The 23,112-nt window shown below is 42.0% G+C and overlaps 2 protein-coding genes across 2 annotated transcripts in view; one reads left to right on the forward strand and one right to left on the reverse strand.

Moving 5' to 3' along the window:
* The window catches only part of clcn6 (chloride channel 6), a 526,148-nt gene extending 505,111 nt beyond the window's left edge, over positions 1-21,037 (forward strand). Inside the window, exon 24 of the transcript XR_013823835.1 lies at positions 21,024-21,037. The gene's annotated coding sequence lies outside the window, so the exon portion shown is untranslated. The remainder of the gene's footprint in view (positions 1-21,023) is intronic.
* The window catches only part of LOC307173369 (NLR family CARD domain-containing protein 3), a 31,729-nt gene extending 8,876 nt beyond the window's left edge, over positions 1-22,853 (reverse strand). The window contains exons 1-8 of the mRNA XM_079896436.1: positions 22,702-22,853; positions 21,273-21,371; positions 20,625-20,732; positions 11,775-11,882; positions 7,692-7,774; positions 4,686-6,432; positions 4,238-4,399; positions 3,356-3,529 (exon numbers count right to left, since the gene is read on the reverse strand). Coding sequence (XP_079752562.1) covers positions 3,356-3,529; positions 4,238-4,399; positions 4,686-6,432; positions 7,692-7,774; positions 11,775-11,882; positions 20,625-20,732; positions 21,273-21,322 — 2,432 coding nt within the window. The 5' untranslated portion in view covers positions 21,323-21,371; positions 22,702-22,853. The remainder of the gene's footprint in view (positions 1-3,355; positions 3,530-4,237; positions 4,400-4,685; positions 6,433-7,691; positions 7,775-11,774; positions 11,883-20,624; positions 20,733-21,272; positions 21,372-22,701) is intronic.
* Between the last annotated feature and the right edge of the window lie 259 nt (positions 22,854-23,112).

Here is a 23,112-nt window from a genome sequence, read left to right on the forward strand (position 1 = left end):
GCTTTTCAACAGTTATGCTTTACATTGGCCTATTTTTATTTATTAGGGTGGAGGAAATGATGAAGACACTGTGTCTGTGTGTTCTCAGACAGTTGCTGATGTAAATGCACTGGGCTTTTTATTGTGGCAAACATTTGAATGTGTGGCATAAAAAAGGGACTGGCCCTTACACATCTCTTTTATTGTAGGATTTTTCACAACCTGCCCCAGAAACTGAGGCCTCTACCTCAATGGGCTTCAGAAGAAATGTGTAAGGATTTAAAATCCTTGACATAAATTACAGTCAGTCCTGTGTTTGTAGGAAGTCAAGGAACTTTTTGTGATTTTGATGAGCCTCCAGAAAACTTGTAATGATCATGTTTGTGGTGGAATTATGTTTCAGGTGGAAACAGACTCAGTCAGGGCCCTGTACAAAACGAGTCTTGAACTAGACTGCACACTAAAGGAGTCTTGAACTAGACTGTCCACTAAAGGAGTCTCGAACTAGACTGCACACTAAAGGAGACTTGAACTAGACTGCACACTAAAGGAGACTTGAACTAGACTGCACACTAAAGGAGACTTGAACTAGACTGCACACTAAAGGAGACTTGAATAGACTGCACACTAAAGGAGCTGACTGTGAGCTGAGGAGGCTCCAAACAAAATCAAACAGCTAGATAAAACTGATCTCAGTATGTATATAGTTATATACTGTATATATATATATATATATATATATATATATATATATATATATATATAGTATAACTTATTTAACCAAGTAACACTTTAGTATGAATATTTATTAATGCAACTTTCTCTTGCTCTCTTTCTCCCTCCCATCCCACAAAACCAATAAACAATTTGAGACATATCTGCAGTTTCAATGTGCTTTTATTAAGTGTAATATTGTATGGTGATTGCATCTACATCTGCACCAGCTGGGTGGTCAAGTGTGATCGGGTCAGTTTTATCGGGGAGAAGCTGGTTTTGTAGTGTTTCTCGCTCCGTTCTACTGGTGGCTAATATATTGTGCAGAATGGCACATGCAGTCACTGTGATGCCCGCTCTGGTGACTCTGAAGCGCCGAACACAGTTGAAATGTGCCTTTAGGATGCCAAAGGTCATCTCTATCTTTACTCTGGTTTTACTGAGGGCCACACTGAAGCGGTGCTGTGGCCCTGTCTGAGGGTCATGATAGGGGGTTATTGTGTAGGTTTTTCTATCTCAGTTCAAATTAACAGTGTTTTTTACTGTACCAAATTTAACTTGCTTTCCTCAAAGTGCTGACACAACACAGACTAACGGAAAATTTGAGACAAGCACTGCATGGAGCCAGGCCATTTGGCATCCAAACTTGATCATATATGTTCATGACCACAAGTCGTCTGCAGATGAAATGTTTATTAAATCATTGTTATATCTGTTAATGTTACTATTAATTTAAAGATTCATCTCACAGAAAATAATCATCTCACATATTCACATCATCTCTACCTGAACATTATGGCTGTGATAGGACTTCCTATTAACATAATCTGCCTCATGTTCCCTAGAGCAGTGGAGATTGGAGCAATAGACTGCATACATGTTGCAATGACTTGGGAATCCTATCATAAGATTAACAGAAGAATAATAAAAAAAAAGATTCAAAATAATTCTTAACATGTATTATATTGTATAGTACACTTGTGAAATTTGCTTTAAAAAAGTGTTCATGTGATGTCACCCTATCAATATATCTTACTGGCAATTTTATAAAAGCCCTCTTTTATGGACATGGTCGATAAATGTCCGGGGAGCACTATTAATGAAACTTTTCACTCCTGCAGAGCGAGGACCACCTTGCGAATGGTTTGACAAACCGTGTTTTCCCCTAGCTTCTGTGCGTCACCCACCGTGCAAGAATGTAGCACTACCACTTGCAAAAAAAAAAAAAAAAAAAAAAACGCAACGCAATACAATTTGCGGTACAGTAAGTGCATGAATTCGACGTGTTACATTCTTTATGTGCGGCTCAAGAAGTTCGCAAAGATAAGAATTTCCTTCCGCGGAAAATCTGTATCTTCCATACAAGTAACTATCAGTTAAGGCAAGGGGATTTTGTCAGGCTATAAACTCTTTCTCTACGAAGTGCTCGTCAAACAATTTGCGCTGAAATGTCCACCGGATTTGGAAGAAAAGGTGAAGCCATTGCAACAGACACTTGGAATAAGTTACGTCACCTATATGTTTCTTTGCTCTCAGCTGATTGGTCAAACTTCAGTCTGAGATCTTGAATCCAGAACATAACCTGCCCCGGAGCAGGTTAGCCGTGCAGCGTAAGATACCATGGCAACGAACACCGATTAAAGCCGAGCTACTTTCATAGTACCTAAAACCCAGGGTTGGCGGAAACTAAGCTGAAACATAGCTGGCTAGCCACCTAATCCGGCTTCATGGTACAGGCCCCAGGTCAATATGCAATTATCAGAGGCCACTGTGGAAATATTATATTTAGATCCGCTCACATTGCTATCCAAGATTTATACACTACATTTTTTGCAACATTGAGCATTATAAGCATTAACTTTTGTTCAATGTGTATTCTGTGCATGCTCACTGACTGAATTCTGCACTCTTGTGGATTCATCATTAACAACAAAGTGCAGATGCAATGTAAACAAGAAATCAAGAAAATGTTGTTGTTTGTTTTGCGGGAGAAATTAACTCAGTGTGCTTGTGCTAGACCAATTCATGGATGGTTATGGGGAATGTTCTTTGCTCACTTTATATATATAGTTTATTCCCAATTTGAATAACCGTTTTGTTTTTCTTGCTACTAACATAACCAACTGATTGGTCGTAGCGAGAACGTTCTACGATTGGTCAGAGTTGTGTTTGTGACATAAAACACATTTGTAATTTTATTTGCAAATCACATTTTATTTATTTGTGAATTTTATTAATTTTAGTGAAACTCTTTACATTTATTTGTGGATCTAAATCTATTTATTTGGAATAATGCAACAATCCTAACCCCATACCTTCAGCACACCATCCAACCATTGGCAGTACCAGGTGAAACAGAGAGAGAGACAGATGAGATAGAAATAATCCAATTATTTGTATTATAATATTCAATTCAGATTCACATTTATTTTCTATAGCGCTTTTCACAATACACATCGTTTCAAAGCAGCTTTACAGAAAATGCATGAGTCCACATTACAATTTAGAGTGATCTGTTATCAAAGGTAACTAAGTCATGCTTTTCATACAAGTCACAGTTAGCTAAAAAATTATTAATTTAAACAATGTAATATTTTAAGGCAGAAACATTGAAATAAGCTCATTGAAGTAATGAATACTTGACAAAAATAATAACACTCACTGTAGTTTTTCCAGGTTACAGTGTGGATCCTTCAATAGATCAGACAGCAACATAACTCCTGAGACTCCTGGGTTATTCCAGCTCAGATCCAGTTCTCGCATGTGCGAGGGGTTTGACCTTAAAGCTGAAGTCAGAGCAGAAAAACCTTCCTCACCAATTCTGCAGTTATACAGCCTGCAGAGAGAGAGAGAGAGAGAGAGAGAGAGAGAGAGAGAGAGAAAGAGAGAAAATAAAAGTTAAAAGCATGTGACTGAGGTGTCGAATAAACAGTGAGTGTTCTATTGATTGATGCAATGCAGTTCCACTATATTTTCACTCCATTTCCCATTACCCCGTGTCTGGTACTGATTATCTGCACACCTGCCACTCATCTCCCGGACTTTTTATACAGCCCTTCTCCACTGCTTCAGTGTGAAGTCTTGTTTCTTCCTGGTTGACATTTCTGAGCATTTTTCCTGTTTATACTGATTCCTCGTTTACTGATCCTGGACTGTTCTACTCGTTTCGACTCTCTGCTTCATGCCATTGTGACCCTGCTTTGTTTGACTGGATTTATGCTTTACTGTTTGCTGCCCGCCCTGATTATCTGCCTGCCCATCGACTACGATTGTGGACTGCCTCAGATATATCCTTTGTTGGTGATTGACCCCTGCCTGATTGTGTTACGTTTACTATTACCAATAAAGATACTGCAAATGGATCTCAACGACACTGCCTCATCATTACAATCATTACATACCAAGACAAAGAAAAAACTAAATGTAAACCAAGACCTGCTACCTCAAATTTTCTTAGACTACGTGTCATTACTGCAGTGTAACTTATAATCTGTTATTCCCACTCATATTTAGTAACTACTGATTGCAGTGAAGACATACTTACTCTAATGTCCTGAGTTTACAGTGAGAGTTCTTTAGTCCAACAGAGAGTAGCTTCAGTCCTGAATCCTGCAGATTATTATGACTCAGGTTCAGCTCTCTCAAATTTCTGAGAGTTTGAGCCAGAATTGAACAGCTTTTCCATGTGAGATAACAGCCACTCAGACTGGGAGAAAGCATAATAATAAGTGTGTGGTAAACTGCATTGTTAAACATATTAACTACATATTAATTACATATTAACGTAACAATAAAGTTTTACAATTCATATAAACAATAAACACATACTTTAGTGTAAATTATACAATGTAAAAGTTATATTAGAATTAAATATTGAATCCAAAATATAAAATGTAAGTAAGTGCAAACACTTACATTTTATATTTTGGATTCAATATTTATTATTTTATTATTAAATATACATTAAATAGTAAAGCAATGAAAATACTCACTTTGCTTTTCTGCATACTTTGACCACTGACAGCAGCCTCAGAAGACCTTCTTCTGACTGATGGTATTTACTTAGTTCAAACTCATTAAGTTCCGCTTCTGAGTTCAGTAACACAAACACAAAAGCGGACCACTCAGCAGGAGATAGTCTAACATCAGAGAGACGATTGGAACGAGTTCCGTTCAGGTATGTTTGGACTTCCTGCACTAGAAAATGATCATTCAGTTCATTCAGACAGTGAAACAGATTGATGGATTTCTCTGGAATGTCAATTTCCCTGATCTTCTCCTTGATGTACTCAACTATTTCCAGACTGCTGTGAGACATGTTTCCTGTATGTGTCAGAAGACCTTGCAAGAGACTCTGATTGGACTCCAGTGAGAGACCCAGAAGAAAGCGCAGATAAAGATCCATGTGTCCGTTCTCACACTGCAAAGCCTTGTCCACTTCCTTCTTTTGAAAACTGGTTATTTCTGACTTGTGTTTCTTGTCTGAATCAAAGGAGAGAAACCTATATAAAGCAGCAAAAAACTCCTGAATGCTCAGATGCACAAAGCTGTACACCTTCCCCAGACACAGCCCAGACTCTTCTCTAAAGATCTGGGTACAAACTCCTGAGTACACTGACACTTCTCTGACATCAATGCCACATTGTCTCAGGTCCTCCTCATAGAAGATTAGGTTCCCTTTTTCCAGTTGTTCAAATGCCAATTTGCCCAGTGAAAAAATATACTTTCTGACCTTGTGAAGATCTACCTCATTTTTTCCATCATACTTCTGGGTCTTTAGTTTAGTCTGAAATATCAGGAAGTGTGTGAACATCCGAGTGAGAGTTTTGGGGATCTCTGCACTCTCTGCTTCACCCAACATTGTCTCTAGAACAGTAGCTGAGATCCAGCAAAAGACTGGTATGTGACACATAATGTATAGGCTTCTAGAAGATTTGATATGTGTGATGATTCTGTTGGTTAGACTCTGATCATTTATCTTCTTCCTGAAATATATTTCTTTCTGAGGATCACTGAATCCTCGTACCTCTGTCACCTGATCAACCCTCTCCGAAGGGATCTGATTGGCTGCTGCTGGTCGAGAGGTTATCCATATGAGAGCAGAAGGAAGCAGCGTCCCTTTGATGAGGCTGGTCAGCAGCACATCCACTGAAGCTGAGTGTGTGACGTCAGACAAGGTCTGATTGGTTCGAAAATTTAAAGGAAGTCGACACTCATCAAGTCCGTCAAAGATAAACATAACTTTGTAATAATTTAGGTCTGTTGATCTCAGTTCCTTTATATCTGAGAAAAATTGATGGAGAAGCTCTAGTAGACTGATATTTTCCTCCTTCACTAAATTTAACTCCCTGAAAGGAAGTGGAACTATGAGGTGGACGTCCTGGTTTGCTTTTCCCTCAGCCCAGTCCAGAATGAACTTCTGTACAGACACTGTTTTTCCAATGCCAGCAACTCCTCGTGTCAGCACACTTTTGACGGGTTTGTATTGTCCAGGTGAGGGTTTAAAGATGTCATTGCATTTGATTGGTATTTCCTGCATCTCTGGCCTTCTGGACATCTCAATATGTCTAACCTCATGTTCATTATTGACCTCTCCACTGTCTCCCTCTGTGATGAAGAGCTCTGTATAGATATCATTCAAAAGTGTTAAGTTCCCTTGATATGATACTCCTTCATTTAGCCTCTGAAATCTCTCTCCCAGTCTGGATTTGTGTTTTTGCAGATATATAGGAGCAAATCCTAAAGAAAATTATTAACAGAAATTACAATAGAACAGTATACAATAGAGTATTACTTAGCATTTTTAGCAGCATGCTCTAACAGTCAGACTACTGAATTACTCAAATCTAACTACTGTATGAGCTTACTTCTGAGGGGTATTCTAGAAAGCAGGTTATGTGATTTACCTGGGTAAGTTTACACAGAGTAGGTGGATAAAGCAAGGCAAGTTTATTTATATAAAGCACCTTTAATACACTATGGTAATTCAAAGTACTTTACACAGAAAGGAATTAGAATAATCACAAAATAAAAGCAAGGAAAATTAAAAGAGTTTTAAAAGGAATTAAAAGATACATAAAGGTGATACCGTTATAAAAGGAATTAAAAGAGTAAAAAGATGATAAATAGATAAACTTCTCATCTGGCAAAACACCGGTGTATCATATTTTTCACAGCTGCTTGATTTACTTGATAACCTCAACATTTGGTTCCAAAAAGTTTTGGGTTAATCAATCGAGAGGGTTTATGTGACATAAGTTATCCCTGCTTTCTGTAAATACCCCCTGATAAAATGTGTCTTTAATGTCAAATCAGCTCCGCTTTTTCTTTTTCTTCATTGATTATTATATACTATTAAATCACACTATGCTGTCTATAAATTGGTTGTTTCCAAGTTGCCATCAACTGTAAGTTTGTACTGTAAGTACTATGTACTTACATAAAAAAAAATCAATTGTTAACTACAATGTTGTTGTTGATGCTGTATAACAAAACACTTTTGCTGCTATAGAGGTGGGATAAGGACAGGTTTAAGGCTGGGTTAAAGTGTAAGGGAAGGGTCAAAAGTGTATTAGATGTAATTACAGAAATCAATTACAGGTGTAATTACATGCAGGTATTATTTAAATATAAGTACAGTTTAAAAACATGCATGTACACAGTAAAGTGCATTGAGTAACACTTTATTTTACAGTGTCCTTGTTACATATGTTACATGTACTTACCATAGTAATAACAGTAAATTATGCATAATTACATGCAACTAACCCTCAACCAAATCCAAATCCTACCCTAACCCTATAGTAAGTACATGTATTTGCTTAATATTACTCAGTACTTAAATATATAATTACACTGTAACAATGATACCTTAAAATAAAGTGTAACCGTGCATTGTTTCAAATAATTAATTTAAATGGTAGTACAATGTAATTAAAGACACTTAATATAAAGGGGTCTGTGAGGTTTTATATTATTTAAAAGTTCCAAGCTCTTACTTGTCTGTAGCGTACTGGCGAGGTCTGTCGGGTTTGTCTTCCTCTGGACAAGCAATTCAACCTCTTCCTTCTCATTGAGATTTCTGGTATAAAATAAATATATTAAGTTTACAATATCAATGTGAATTTGTGTATTTTTCAATAGTGTTAACCATGGTTTTACAAGAAACAACAAAAAAAATTGTTTAGCAGTGCACCAGTAGGCTATAACTTAAGTTTGAGATCTTAAATCAGGATCTCAATAGCCCGACGCATTTATCATTTTCACATCCTGTGCCACATTGTTTAAATAACAAATGCATTTGCGCCTATTTGTGCACCCATGGGTGTGTTGGTCTGAAAATGAGGTGTGTTCAGGCACATTGTGTCATGATTCTGCCTTCTTGTCTCTGATTTTCCCTGGTCTTGAGGCAGGATCATGACAGGCCCATGTTTCATGTGCAGCACATGGCCATTTGTTTGGCCATGTGCTTGCGTTGTCTCGTCATGTAACCCCGCCCCCTTGTTACCCTTGTTTAGTCATTATTGTTTCACCTGTGTCCCTGGTTAGATTATTGCTTTACCTGTGTCACCTGTTCCTGATTAGTTTCTCCCTTTTTAATCCCCTCATGTTTTCTGTCCTGGGTCGGTTCATTGTGAATACTGCTGTGATGTTACTCTGTGAATCTTGCCTGTGCTATTATTTCATGTGAGTCATTGCAAAATAGTTCCTGTGAGTATCCTGTCTTCGTTACGAGTCCTGTGAAGATCCTGTTTGTGTATTTGCTGTTAGTTAGTGTCTAGACTTCTGTCAAGTTTATAGTCTAGTTAGTATCCTCAGTCTTGTCTTGTTTTACCCCATTGTGGGCTTTATTTTCCCCTTTTTGCCTATAATAAATCGTGTTTAGTGTACTTTGTCTGCGCCTGGGTTCTCCTTCCTCATCATCATAACAGAATGAACCGACCAACTTCGAACCCAGCAGACAGAAGGTCCTCGCCCGTCGAGTCCCAGTCGGACCTTCTTAAGGAGTGGTGGCACAGGACCATCGCCGACTCGAAGAGGGGCAAACTCCCGATCCCCTCCCAGGGAGAGCTTTCGATAAGGGAGTATGCCCGGGTCGCGAATGAGAAGCGGCTTTTCCTCCCTGATATCCTTCTCAACCGCTACTTCATAGCGGGTCTCAACGCTCCTCCTCCTCTTGCTGAACGGGAGAGGTTAATAGATCGCCCGTTTTCTGACATGGTGGACGGCCTGTCACGAAGGGAGTTGCGGGGCTCCGTCTTCTCTCCATCCGTCTCGCTGCCTGTGATCCCAGAGGGTCGCGTCCTGGCCGTTGTTGCCCTTGGTGATAAGGCTGGTTCCACTTCTCCTGAGGCCTCTTCTGTTCCCATTGTTCTCCATGGTAAACGAGGGAGACGAGTTTCCTGGGATTCCCCGTCTGAGTCTTCCTCGACCGAGTCAGCGCTGCCGAGAACGCCATCCCTGCTCCTGTTACGGTTCCAGCTGAACATCTCCAACTGGTCGCTAGCCCAGCTACAGATTCGGCTTCGCGTTCAAGGAGAAAGAAGAGGAGAAAGGGAGCCTCTCGCTCTTCATCTCTAGCTGTCCCAGGCGCTGTTCCAGAGCCCGCTCCTGCAAGCGCTGTTCCAGAGCCCGCTCCTGCAAGCGCTGTTCCAGAGCCCGCTCCTGCAAGCGCTGTTCCAGAGCCCGCTCCTGCAAGCGCTGTTCCAGAGCCCGCTCCTGCAAGCGCTGTTCCAGAGCCCGCTCCTGCAAGCGCTGTTCCAGAGCCCGCTCCTGCAAGCGCTGTTCCAGAGCCCGCTCCTGCACGCGCTGTTCCAGAGCCCGCCACTGCAAGCGCTGTTCCAGAGCCCGCCACTGCAAGCGCTGTTCCCGAGCCCGCAGTCGTGTGTGCTGTAGAGAGAGCAGCGGCCGATTCAGCTGCTGAAGCTGTCTTGCGGTCGGTTTCTGCTTCTCAAAAGATGCCTGTCCTCGTTGTTGCCGATGCATTGTCTCAATACTTAAAACGTCTTGTCCAAATCCTTGAAGTCCCCGCCATGTCTTGTCCTGAGTCTGTGAGCGCCGTACCCCAGTCAGCTACCGAGAGCGCCGTACCCCAGTCAGCTGCAGCCAGTGTTGGTCTGAGGCCAGCCACTCAGAGCGCTGTTCCTAAGTCAGCCACCGCTTGCACTGTTCCTGCTAATGTGTCCAGCCCTGTCCCAGCAGATGTGTCCAGCCCTGTCCCAGCAGATGTGTCCAGCCCTGTCCCAGCAGATGTGTCCAGCCCTGTCCCAGCAGATGTGTCCAGCCCTGTCCCAGCAGATGTGTCCAGCCCTGTCCCAGCAGATGTGTCCAGCCCTGTCCCAGCAGATGTGTCCAGCCCTGTCCCAGCAGATGTGTCCAGCCCTGTCCCAGCAGATGTGTCCAGCCCTGTCCCAGCAGATGTGTCCAGCCCTGTCCCAGCTGACAGGAGGATGTCTGTGTCCAGCCCTGTCCCAGCTGACAGGAGGATGTCTGTGTCCAGCCCTGTCCCAGCTGACAGGAGGATGTCTGTGTCCAGCCCTGTCCCAGCTGACAGGAGGATGTCTGTGTCCAGCCCTGTCCCAGCTGACAGGAGGATGTCTGTGTCCAGCCCTGTCCCAACTAATGTGTCCAGCCCTGTCCCAGCTGTCACCCGACCTCTGTTTGTTTCCCCGGACACCCCTATCACCACTTCACCCCGGTCTGTTTCCCCTAAGACTGTTCCTCGTGTTTCCCCATCCAAGTCTGCCCGGACCCCTCGTCCTCAGCCATCGTCCTGTCCACCCAAGACCACAGTCCCACCCACCCACCCTGGACTATCCCCCATGAACTCTTTGTCTCCACCTCCTCTGCCTTGTTTGTTGTTTTTGATTTTTCATCCCAACCCTGTTATAGTTTTTTCATGTTTGCCGTTGTTGTTGTTCGTCATGTTTTGTTGGTTTGTGTCCTTGTCTCAGTCTGTCATGTCACGTGTTTAGTGTTCCCTTAGGGAGCGTCTGGAAGCCGCTCCTTAAGGGAGGGGTTCTGTCATGATTCTGCCTTCTTGTCTCTGATTTTCCCTGGTCTTGAGGCAGGATCATGACAGGCCCATGTTTCATGTGCAGCACATGGCCATTTGTTTGGCCATGTGCTTGCGTTGTCTCGTCATGTAACCCCGCCCCCTTGTTACCCTTGTTTAGTCATTATTGTTTCACCTGTGTCCCTGGTTAGATTATTGCTTTACCTGTGTCACCTGTTCCTGATTAGTTTCTCCCTTTTTAATCCCCTCATGTTTTCTGTCCTGGGTCGGTTCATTGTGAATACTGCTGTGATGTTACTCTGTGAATCTTGCCTGTGCTATTATTTCATGTGAGTCATTGCAAAATAGTTCCTGTGAGTATCCTGTCTTCGTTACGAGTCCTGTGAAGATCCTGTTTGTGTATTTGCTGTTAGTTAGTGTCTAGACTTCTGTCAAGTTTATAGTCTAGTTAGTATCCTCAGTCTTGTCTTGTTTTACCCCATTGTGGGCTTTATTTTCCCCTTTTTGCCTATAATAAATCGTGTTTAGTGTACTTTGTCTGCGCCTGGGTTCTCCTTCCTCATCATCATAACACATTGTTGGCATGTTGCTATTTTGAGGCAACTGAAATAGACTACGCCATTGAACAACTGAAACCTGGTCTAAAGTCAATGACGCAGTATTTTTTTGTTATTTAAAGAGCACATTAGTAATATGAGCCTATAGGCGGGTCCAACACGCTTGTACACTCTGCTATATTACATAAACAGGGAAGCGATGCAGCACACAAACTAGCCAAATATTAAAAATAAAAGCATTACAATGTAAAAGATTAATATTGTGTAAATAAAGATATGATGGAATCTGGCTTTTTACACATCAGTCTGTTATTGTAGGGACATCAACTTTTTCATTGCCCCAGATATGACCCTGAACAACACAAACTGCCATTGGTTGCTTTACATGTCAGTCAGACAGCCTCTTGGGAAGTCATTGGCCAATGAAAGCTCCTAGGGAATCCAGACCTTCTGTTGTCAGTCTGAAGGTCTAGCTACACAAGACTAATGAAACATAACATTGTCCTCACCTCAGATCAGTAGAAGAGTCTCCTGAACTGAAGTCGATTACATCATCTCTTGACTGGTCACTCTTCATGGACACACAGCTGGGTTCAGGAGATTCACCCTTATTTAGACTAAAACATAGCAGCAATTAAACACTGTTCTTCGTAATGAAAAAATCCTCAAAGCTCTGAGGCAAACACTCTTTTTGTCACTGTCACTCCACTTAAACTGTTAAACTGTTTAAGTGGATGTTTCATGGAATCAATACTTTTCATTGACACACAGTTTATGGACATTCTTTATGAATCAGAGGATGATTTTTTCGTTTATTCATTTTCACAGCTTATAACCAGCCTAAATGAACTTTACAGTTGGTTCAATCGACAGCATTTGTATCATAATGTTGATTACCACAAATATAAATTTGGACTCATCCCTCATCTTTAAATAAAGGAAAATAGACATTACACTGACAATATTTACATGCACTTAAGAAAATGGCTTTTGGAGAAAGCTGTGTTATGAAATGTCATGTAAATGTGAACACTGTTTTCCGTTTAACAGATTAGGATTGTGAAGGCCAGAACATCAATACTGGATCTGATTCGATAATGAAGAATTTTCAGTGGAATCCTATGCCATTTTTCATTGCCCCAGATAAGACCCTGAACAACACAAACTGACATTGGTTGCTTTACATGTCAGTTAGACAGTATGGGATCAATTTCCCGCCTAAAGTATTGCAGCCACGGATCAAAAAAATAATAAGTGTGAATCAAAAATTTTGCTATTTGCTGAAAAGAATGCTATTCTGATCATTTTGCATTATTTTTTTCAGTTTGTGCAATATATTTTTACATGTGTTTTAAAAATTTTGATTCACACTTATTATTTTTTGATCCGTGGCTGCAATACTTTAGGCGGGAAATTGATCCTGTAGGAGCCATACATTGGGTTTGTTTAGTCTTTTATGATTATTCCTCCTTTTTCTATGTTGTTGTGTATGTGCATGCGCATAGTGACGTCATTGGTTACTGTGGGTGTCACCGGGGGTGTGGTGTTTGTATTAGTGTGTGTGTGTTCACCTGTGTGGCACGGCGGCGTGTTTGGATTATGGCTGCAGGGTGAGCATGTGGAGAAACTTTCTGTTGACCGTCACTATCATCTTCTGTTCTTCTGCACTGTCTGAGGTATCTTTGCACGGCTTATGAGATGCATTAATTCAAGTAAGTGCTGGTTCTTGCTAAGCTTGTGAAATGGATCAATAAAGACATTCCATCATGTGCAATGGTTCAGCGTGACGCGTCTTCAGTGTAAAACCGCATGTCTTAGCCTGCTGCGGCGTTCGAATTAGTTTTTAAGTTAATATGCCGCAATATTTTGTCAACAGAAATGTTGGTTGAAAGCGCGGAAACGTTTTGTCGGGATAACACTGGTTGTTTGAGATCGCTTTTCAAGGTTGTAACTTGTAAACAATAGACGTGAACGCTCATTGGACTCGCGTAAAGCCCATTCATTCACAAATTTGCCGTTACTATGCTTGTTTGGTCATCACAGTCACCTTTATTGAAAGGTACACGTTTATTACTCTTTGTGCATTGTTTGTCAATGACGGTTTGTATTCCCTGCTAGGTTCAGCAGTACTTTCGCATAAGGTGATTGTACTTTTTGTTTGTTTTGGGATTTTTTTGGTAGTGTTTTGGTTCGTGCATCAAGCGGGTGAAGCATTGCGCTTGGGAGTGCCGCCGTAGTTCTGGTTCTAAGACGGTTAGTCTGGTTCGAGACTATCGGTATTGAGGTACATAAATACCCACCGCTAGTATGCACAGAAGACTAGGGTTGAGTTTAGCTTAGCTTCGGTGGAAGTTAGGGGGAATCAAAGACAATGCATTGTACTTCTTTCATGTGGAAACACAAGTTATAAAAAGGACGCTGTGTTTAGTGTAATTAGCAGATATTTTTGTGATTTATTGGATTATTTTGTAAATGAAAAATGGAGTTGAATGATACCAGGTCAATTGAAAAAAGACAAATAAAACTTACACCCAAGGCTTTTGAATATAAATTGGAAAAGCTCCAAGAAGAACGGCAAGGAAAAATAAGGAAGATTAAAGGTGCAATAAGAGAAATTAAAGACCTAATGCAAAGTGTTGATAATGCAGAAAAGATACAGTCATGTCTTGAAAATATATCGAGCTTGTTTAAAGAAGCAAGTCATCTTCATGGTGTTGTGGTTCCTATGCTCCCACCTGAGGAACAAGAAAAACAAAACGCTTGGTTTGGTAGTGTTGAAGAACACAAAATTGCCTTTGTGAAGGAGACAAATAAATGGCTGCTGGAGGCACCAGACACACCAGAAGAGTGCGTCGTTGCACCATGTTTAGAATCTGTTTACAATGATGATGCACGTATATTTAAAATTGTAGAAGATGACATTAGACCAAGTGATAGTGTTTCTAATGTGTCAGTGAGGTCAAAGAAATGCAGCACAGTGGTGAGTAAATCTATGTCCACTACATCATCAGCTAGATTACGGGCTGAGGCGGAGACTGCTGCTCTTATGGCTCGTCAAAGGATGTTGAGTCAGAAGCACGCCCTGGAGGAGCAGCAGGAACTGTTGAGGAGAAAGAAGGAGGAGCTGGATCTGGACATGGAGCTGGCAGCATCTATGGCTAAAGTGAGTGTGTTTAAGGCTTCAGAAGGATCTCGTGTGTCTAGAGTTTCTGTGAAATCAGATGGGATGAACTCCTATTTGGAAAGAGGGAAAAGAACACAGTTAAGACATGACGCTGTAACATTTGTGCCTGAGTTCAACACTCAACCATTGGCTGCAGAGGCTGGAGGGGAAGGTTTGCTTTCAGGTTATGCTGCTGTGAGGCCCAAGACACACAACAAAATTGAGCGGCCTGCTGCTGTGACCCGGGCTGGTCGGTCCACTTTGATTTCTCCGCCCACTGCTGCGACTGGGGTTGGTATGTACACTATGCCAGAATGTGCCTTTCATCCACCAGTTACTTATTTTCAGCCAGAAGCTGCACCTGTAACCGTGAATAATTCCGATCAGCGTTTTCTCACAGTCTTGGAAAGGCAAAATGAAATTACATCTTTATTGGTTGGACAACAGTCACTTTTTCTCTTACCTAAGCGAGACCTACAAGTTTTTGACGGAGATCCACTGCAGTATCAATCCTTCATAAGAGGATTCGAACACAACATTGAAGGAAGAACACAAAGCCAGAAGGACTGTTTGTATTACCTCGAATAGTATACGAGAGGTCAGCCTAGGGATTTGATCCGAAGCTGTCAACATCTGCCTACATCCCATGGATACACTAAGGCAAAGTCACTACTTCAGGAGCATTTTGGTGATCCATTCAAAGTAGCCTCTGCCTATATGGATAAGGTGCTTTTATGGCCGATGATTAAAGCAGAAGACATCAATGCTTTAAGGGCCTACAGTTTATTGTTGCAGGAATGTTGCAACTCTATGGGAGCTGCCGTAAGTGACCTGAATGTGCCTACAAATATACAAACCATTGTGAAAAAGCTACCATATAAGCTGCGGGATCATTGGAGAAGTGTGGCCTGCGATATTCAAGAGAAGTTTTGTCGAAGAGCTACATTTTCAGACATTGTGAAGTTTGTTGAGAGGCAAGTCAAGATAGCAAGTGACCCTCTTTTTGGAAATATACAAGATACACCTGCTACAGGAAGAAAGGAATTAAAAATGGTCATGTCTCATTCTCGAACTAGTTCAAAGGCTAGAGGCAGTAGTTTTGCCACTACTGTAACACCCGCCGAGAAGAAAGTGGAGTCTGGGAACAAAATGGAGAACTCACTAGCGAAAGTTTGCTTGTTTTGCGGAGCTGGACATTCGTTGGATGTTTGCTTTCTTTTGGACAAAAGGACACAAGATGAAAAATTGTCCTTTTTGAAGGAGAACCGTATGTGCTTTGGATGTCTGTGCATTGGGCACATGAGTAAAGATTGCAGAAAACGTCTAATATGTAGAGTATGCAATTATAGGCACCCGACGTTGTTGCATTTCCACCCCAAAGCAAAACAAAAGAGTTCGACTCAGGCCAACAGTGGCTTGGAATTGGCTAGAGAAGGTGCTGTGGTGTCTGTTCAGTCCAGTGGCTTGACTGGGGCCGGTAAGCAGGACTGTACGCTTTCTATTTTGCCTGTTCAGGTGAAATCTAAAAGGGGACAAGAGACCTTGGTCACGTATGCTTTTCTGGATCCGGGGAGTACCGCCTCATTTTGTACAGAGAGACTCATGAACCGGCTCAATCTTACAGGGAAGAAGCTGGGAATCCTCCTTAGAACTATGGGACAAGAGAAAGTGGTGGACAGTTATAAGTTGTCAGACTTGGAAGTCGCCGGGTTGGATTCAGACAGCTTTTGTGACCTGCCTGAGATATTTACTCAAAAAAGCATGCCTGTTCATAGAGGTAACATTCCCTGCTCAAAAGACCTCCAAAGATGGCTGCACTTGAGACACATACAAATACCAGAGATCGATGCTGATGTGGACCTTCTGATCGGAACTAATGTCCCTCAAGCTCTGGAGCCGTGGGAGGTGGTTCGTGCAGTGAATGGGGGCCCTTATGCAATTAAGACCATCCTGGGTTGGACGGTGAATGGCCCACTCCGAGGAGATTGTAGTATCAATGATCAGAGTTTGCAGCCCCACATCACAGTCAATCGTATTTCAGTGGCGAGGCTTGATGAGCTCTGGGAGAAACAGCTGAAGGTAGATTTCCCTGAAACTCTGCAGGATGAACAACCTGGTCTGTCAAGGGAGGACAAGCGCTTTATTGAGTCAGTCTCAGAGTCTGCCAAGCTCATTGGTGGTCATTATAGTATCGGTTTGCCGGTAAGACAAAGATACCTCAAAATGCCAAACAATAAGACAGTTGTAGAACAGCGTGCGTTGAGTCTCAAAAGACGTTTGAATAAAGATCTATCTTTTTGCTCCGATTACATCACTTTCATGTCCGGGATGCTGACTAATGGATACGCAGAGAGAGTTCCGACTGAGCAGCTGGCCCGTTGTGATGGAAGGCTGTGGTATATACCCCATCATGGGGTGTATCACTCTAAAAAGAAAAAACTGCGGGTAGTCTTTGATTGTGGGGTCACGTTCAAGGGGACATCTTTGAACTCACAGCTTCTTCAAGGACCAGATCTCACAAATTTGTTAGTGGGAGTCCTCACAAGATTCCGCAAAGAACCTGTGGTGCTCATGGCAGATATTGAGGCCATGTTCCATCAGGTCAGGGTGCCGGCTGAAGACTCTGACTTGCTGAGATTCCTGTGGTGGCCTGATGGAGATTACAGTCAGGAGCTAGTGGAGTACAGAATGATGGTGCATCTATTCGGCGCTACTTCCTCCCCTAGTTGTGCCTGTTTCGCCCTGAGGAAGTGTGCTGAAGACAATCGAAAGTGCTTCAGTCCTATGGCAATTAACACTGTCCTGCACCATTTTTACGTTGATGATTGTTTGGTGTCTATTGGCTCTGAAGAGGAAGCAGTATTGTTATGTCGAGAGCTTGGTGCCTTGTGTGCTAAAGCTGGTTTTAAGCTTACGAAATGGATTAGCAACCGACGTACTGTCCTCGCCACTATCCCTCAGGAGGAGCGGGCCAAAGAGGTGAAAGATCTGGATTTGGATAGGGATGCTTTGCCTGTAGAGCGTGCTTTGGGTGTACAGTGGTGTGTCCAATCTGACTCATTTAAGTTTAAAATCACACTTAAACCCCATCCACTCACAAGAAGAGGAATCTTGTCCGTGACTAGTTCGATTTACGACCCTCTTGGTTTCTTGGCACCTGTTGTTTTGTCTGCCAAGAAAATCCTCCAAGACCTTTGCAGGAGACGTCTGGGATGGGACGACCCTTTGCCCTCTTCGGTTGCTGGAGAATGGATGGCTTGGCTGGAAGACCTTCGTAACCTTGAGAATTGGAAGGTCAGTAGGTGCTTAAAACCTGCAGACTGTGGTCGTCTTGTTTCTGCTCAGCTCCACCACTTTGCAGATGCAAGCGAGGAAGGGTTTGGGACTGTGACTTACTTGTTGCTCCATGATGATAGCGGGCAAACTCACAGTGCATTCGTAATGGGAAAGGCACGAGTAGCTCCTCTAAAACTTGTCACCATTCCCCGTATGGAGCTGACTGCTGCAGTTGTGGCTAGCAGGATGGACAAGTTGTGGAGAAAGGAGCTGCAAATGGACCTCCAAGAGTCAGTCTTCTGGACAGACAGCACTTCTGTTTTGAAATACATAAAAAACGAGACATCTAGATTTAAAATCTTTGTAGAAAACAGAGTGTCTGAAATATTGAAAACATCTAATGTATCCCAGTGGAGGTACGTGAATACATCGACCAACCCTGCGGATCTAGCCTCCAGAGGTGTTAAAGTTCAGTCACTGTTAAAGACTGGTGCATGGCTCTGTGGTCCTGACTTTCTTCTTAAGCCTGAGAGCAGGTGGCCCAAGAACCCTGAGACCCTGGAAGACCCACTTGTTGTAGACCCGGAGGTCAGGGCTGTGGTAGTGAACGCTGTTCAAATTGAACATGTCAGTCCAGTGGAGAAGCTCATTGATTACTTTTCCTCCTGGCTCCGTCTTAAAAGGGCTGTTGGTTGGCTTCTCAAGTTTAAGATCTTGCTTTTGTCTCGGGTGCGTCATCGCAAGCTGCTGAGAGAAACCCTTTCTGGATTGGACTTTTGTGCTGAGCAGCTGGAGAAAGAGCTACAGGTCCAGATGGAAGGTGTTAGAGCTCAAGTGCCAAAGGATGTTCTGTCCATGGAGGATATGGTTGCAGCGGAATCAGAGATTATCCGTTTTTGTCAAAAATTAAGGTTTCCGGAAGAACTGTCCAATTTGAAGAAAGGAGAGAGTGTAAGGAGGACGAGTCACCTCTACAAACTTAACCCGATCCTGGATGGTGATCTCATTAGGGTTGGAGGACGGCTTAGTAGAGCAGCTATGCCAGTTGAAGCAAAACATCCAGTTATTCTGGCTAAAGATCAACACATCTCCAATCTTATTCTCTGTCATGTACATCAAGAGACAGGTCATGGTGGACGAAACCATATGCTTTCTCATTTGCGTCAGAAATATTGGATTCCTGGCGCCTGTGCTGCCATAAGAAAGGTTCTGTCTAAGTGTGTCATCTGTCGTAGATTGTCTGCTTCACCTGGACATCAGAAAATGGCTGACCTTCCTCACAACAGAATAACTCCTGATGAGCCTCCTTTTAGTCGAGTTGGTTTGGACCGTTTTGGACCGTTTGAGGTCAAACGTGGAAGAGCTTTGGTCAAGAGGTATGGGCTCATTTTTACATGCTTGGCGATGCGAGCCATACACCTTGAAGTTCTTTCATCTTTGGACACAGACTCCTTCATCAATGGGTTTAGAAGGTTTGTGGCGAGACGTGGTCAAGTCCTGGAAATCCGTTCGGATAATGGTACTAACTTTGTGGGAGCTGAACGTGAATTGAGGGAGGCCATTGAGAATCTGAACCACAACCTCATAAATGACGTGCTGTTACAAAAGAGTGTGAAATGGGTTTTCAATCCCCCAGCAGCATCACACCATGGAGGTGTTTGGGAAAGATTGATCCGGTCAGTCCGTAAAGTGCTAAATTCCATTTTGAAGACTCAGACTCTGGACGAAGAAAGTTTGGCGACGGTGTTTTGCGAGGCTGAGGCGATTGTTAATAGCCGTCCAATAACAAAGGCGTCAACAGACCCTCAAGACTTGGAGGCGTTGACTCCTAACCATCTACTCTTGCTTAAGTCACGGCCATTGTTGCCTCCAGGATTGTTCGAAAAGGAGGATGTTTATGCTCGTCGTCGCTGGAAACAAGTGCAGTATATGTCGGACTTGTTCTGGAAGCGCTGGGTGAAGGAGTACCTTCCTGGACTTCAGGAGCGTCAGAAGTGGAATGCTGCTAAAAGAAACTTTGTTCCAGGAGATCTCATCGTGTTGGTGGATGATATGGCCCCTCGCAATACTTGGATTACAGGAAGAATTGTGGATACTCTTCCGGACAAAAATGGACTGGTGCGAAGTGTACGGATTAAAACTAAAACCAGTTATCTGAACCGGCCAATAACTAAAGTCTGCCTTCTGCAGGAAGCAGAGGGACAGTGAAGATCTTTGGATATATCGGACATGAACATTGACACTAAAGGACTTTCAGAGGACTAAAAGTTCACTTTACATTTTGATTGATGTCTGTCTCCCTCAAGGTGATTATAGTGGTCAATTATTACTATGAAATAATTTGGGGCTGGAATGTAGGAGCCATACATTGGGTTTGTTTAGTCTTTTATGATTATTCCTCCTTTTTCTATGTTGTTGTGTATGTGCATGCGCATAGTGACGTCATTGGTTACTGTGGGTGTCACCGGGGGTGTGGTGTTTGTATTAGTGTGTGTGTGTTCACCTGTGTGGCACGGCGGCGTGTTTGGATTATGGCTGCAGGGTGAGCATGTGGAGAAACTTTCTGTTGACCGTCACTATCATCTTCTGTTCTTCTGCACTGTCTGAGGTATCTTTGCACGGCTTATGAGATGCATTAATTCAAGTAAGTGCTGGTTCTTGCTAAGCTTGTGAAATGGATCAATAAAGACATTCCATCATGTGCAATGGTTCAGCGTGACGCGTCTTCAGTGTAAAACCGCATGTCTTAGCCTGCTGCGGCGTTCGAATTAGTTTTTAAGTTAATATGCCGCAATAGATCCCATAAGACAGCCTCTTGCGAAGTCTTTGGCCAATGAAAGCTGCTAGGGAATCCAGACCTTCTGTTGTCAGTCTGAAGGTCTGGCTACACAAGACTAATGAACCATAACATTGTCCTCACCTCAGATCAGTAGAAGAGTCTCCTGAACTGAAGTCGATTACATCATCTCTTGACTGGTCACTCTTCATGGACACACAGCTGGGTTCAGGAGATTCACCCTTATTTAGACTAAAACATAGCAGCAATTAAACACTGTTCTTCGTAATGAAAAAATCCTCAAAGACACAAAATTCTAAAGCTGGCTGCGTGCTTGTTTCTCGGGCACATAAGGTCTACAGTCATAGATTTTCACAAGTTGTGGGGTGGACATATCACAACTCATTTTAACAAACAGCAGTCAATGGCACCTTGCCAATGGGCTAGATCTGACTGTTGAAGTCAGTGGAGATTACAAGAAATCTACAATATAATAAATACTGCAATGTTCCATAAAAAAAAAAAAAAAAAAAGATTTGTCAGTTTTGATTTCAAGGTGACTGTAAAAGCACACAATTGACCCATGACTGCTGCCAGAGATTAAACACTTAATAAGGTGTGTGACATTGTTGCTCTGGCAAACCCAAAGCACACAAATATTACATAAGTGATAAATAACTAACAAATTAGTGAATGTGTTTTAAAGTAGTCTGCTGCCAAAACAACTGTACAGTTTAAACAACACAAATTTTCACAGAATAAAAAAGTTTTAATAAAAAGTTTTATTCTCACCTCTTGTCCATTATGTCATGCTCTCTATAGTGTCTCTTTTTGGAGGTCATGACGTCAGTACACTGGATATCTGTGATCAAACTGCAATTTTTCAGTCATCTGAGAAGAGAACCTTTCTGTTACACAGTCCTTTGTCACAACAGTCTATATAAAGCAATTATCTCTACACTTATATTCACTTGGAAGATTAATTTGGTTTATTTTATGATTGATCGGACCGCAGTCAACCTGTCAGTCGACCACAGCATCACTGTTCAATTGGGTTCTATAACAGCAACAGCAACAGCAACAGCAACAACAAGGACCTTTGGGATAGTGTTTGATGACCAGTTGAGCTTTACTATCCACATTGCAACAACAGCCTGGTCATTTGTACCGATTGTATGTTCTGTCTCACCATTTATATTATGGTGGTTTCAAGAATCTTAAACCCTCCCTGTTCCAGTTCCTGGAGTTGTGTGAGTTTTGGTGATCTCAGCATGAGGGAGAAGGAGTGGGGGATGAGGAGAAGAAATGTAGATTAGGAGGTGAGACTTTCGTCTCGATAGTGCACAAGGGTGAGTTCAAATGTTAATTTCCTTTGTTCTCTCAGAGAGTAGCTCTCTCTTCCAGTTCTTCCAGTTTTCTTCCAGTGGTTTCCAGAACCTTAAACCCTCCCTGTTCCAGTTCCTGGAACGAGCTGCCAACCTTTACCCAATCTGCTGATACCAACATTCAGGAAAAACACACCCCTTCTGCCATAAACACTGTAATAACTTCCTGCAAAAATGCTCTCTTTTACTTTTCTTTTCTAAATTTCACATCTGGATTGTATACTAGAATGCACTTACTTGACATTGTGTACTGCAAATATTAAGGCTGCTAAATGAATGTAAATACATTAACAAATGTATTACTTAAGACATTAATGAAAAATTTCATCTGTTGATTTCAAATAAAATGAGTCAGAGTCCAACGGTTTGACAAGCTGCACTGTTTTGTTCCTTGTTCTCACTGATAGTGATTTTATAGCTAGGTTATAAAATCATATGTTTACTTTACTGCGGGTTTCTATACAGGCAATTTTAGTGCTTTTCATTGAGAACAGAATCTTCTAAATATTTCTGATCTTTCTCTGTGCATAAATCAATAAATCCTTACATTATGTGATCCAATCTTACAAAGTCTTGCTATTTTTACCGTCAGTGTATTAAAACACACAATAAAATACACTTTCTGTTCCCAGAATTATGTGCTTTAAAGAGCATATAATAATCTGTTTTACATTAAATGAAATTAAAATAAATACATTTAAATCAAATGTTTTACATTTAAGATGTTATAAGTATTGTTAGTACATTGTGTACTAGCCTAGATAGGCCTTTTCTATGTATTTTTTGTACACCTTTAATAAACAGGAGAAAATAATTTAATCAATTGTTATACTTACTTTCTGAATGTGGTTTATATTCCTCTCATGAGTAAATGAGTAAAATGCTGACTTCACTTCAGTATTTCATCTGCACTTGTCAGGATCTGGGTTGCTTCTCTGTTCTCTCTCACTCTCACACTACCACACACAGTCATTGACACACTCATCTCACTCACACACCAGCACAAACACACTTTCATGTTTGCACTCTGACATCACCTGTTGATCATCACAATCAGCGCTCGCGCTGCTTTGCAGTGAAACCTGTTTCTAGTCTTGTCTGATTACTCTGTTCTGGTGTTTGTTCTCTCTGTTCTGTGTCAGATTATCGTGTGTGTTACGCTCTCTCATCTTGTCAGCATATTCTCACCACTCACTCACCACAGCATTCGCCTTAGTGTTTCCTGTATCCAGTCACCTGCTGTGGTG

Source organism: Squalius cephalus (genome assembly GCF_949319135.1).
Source record: "Squalius cephalus genome assembly, chromosome: 16".
Lineage (NCBI taxonomy): Eukaryota > Metazoa > Chordata > Actinopteri > Cypriniformes > Leuciscidae > Squalius > Squalius cephalus.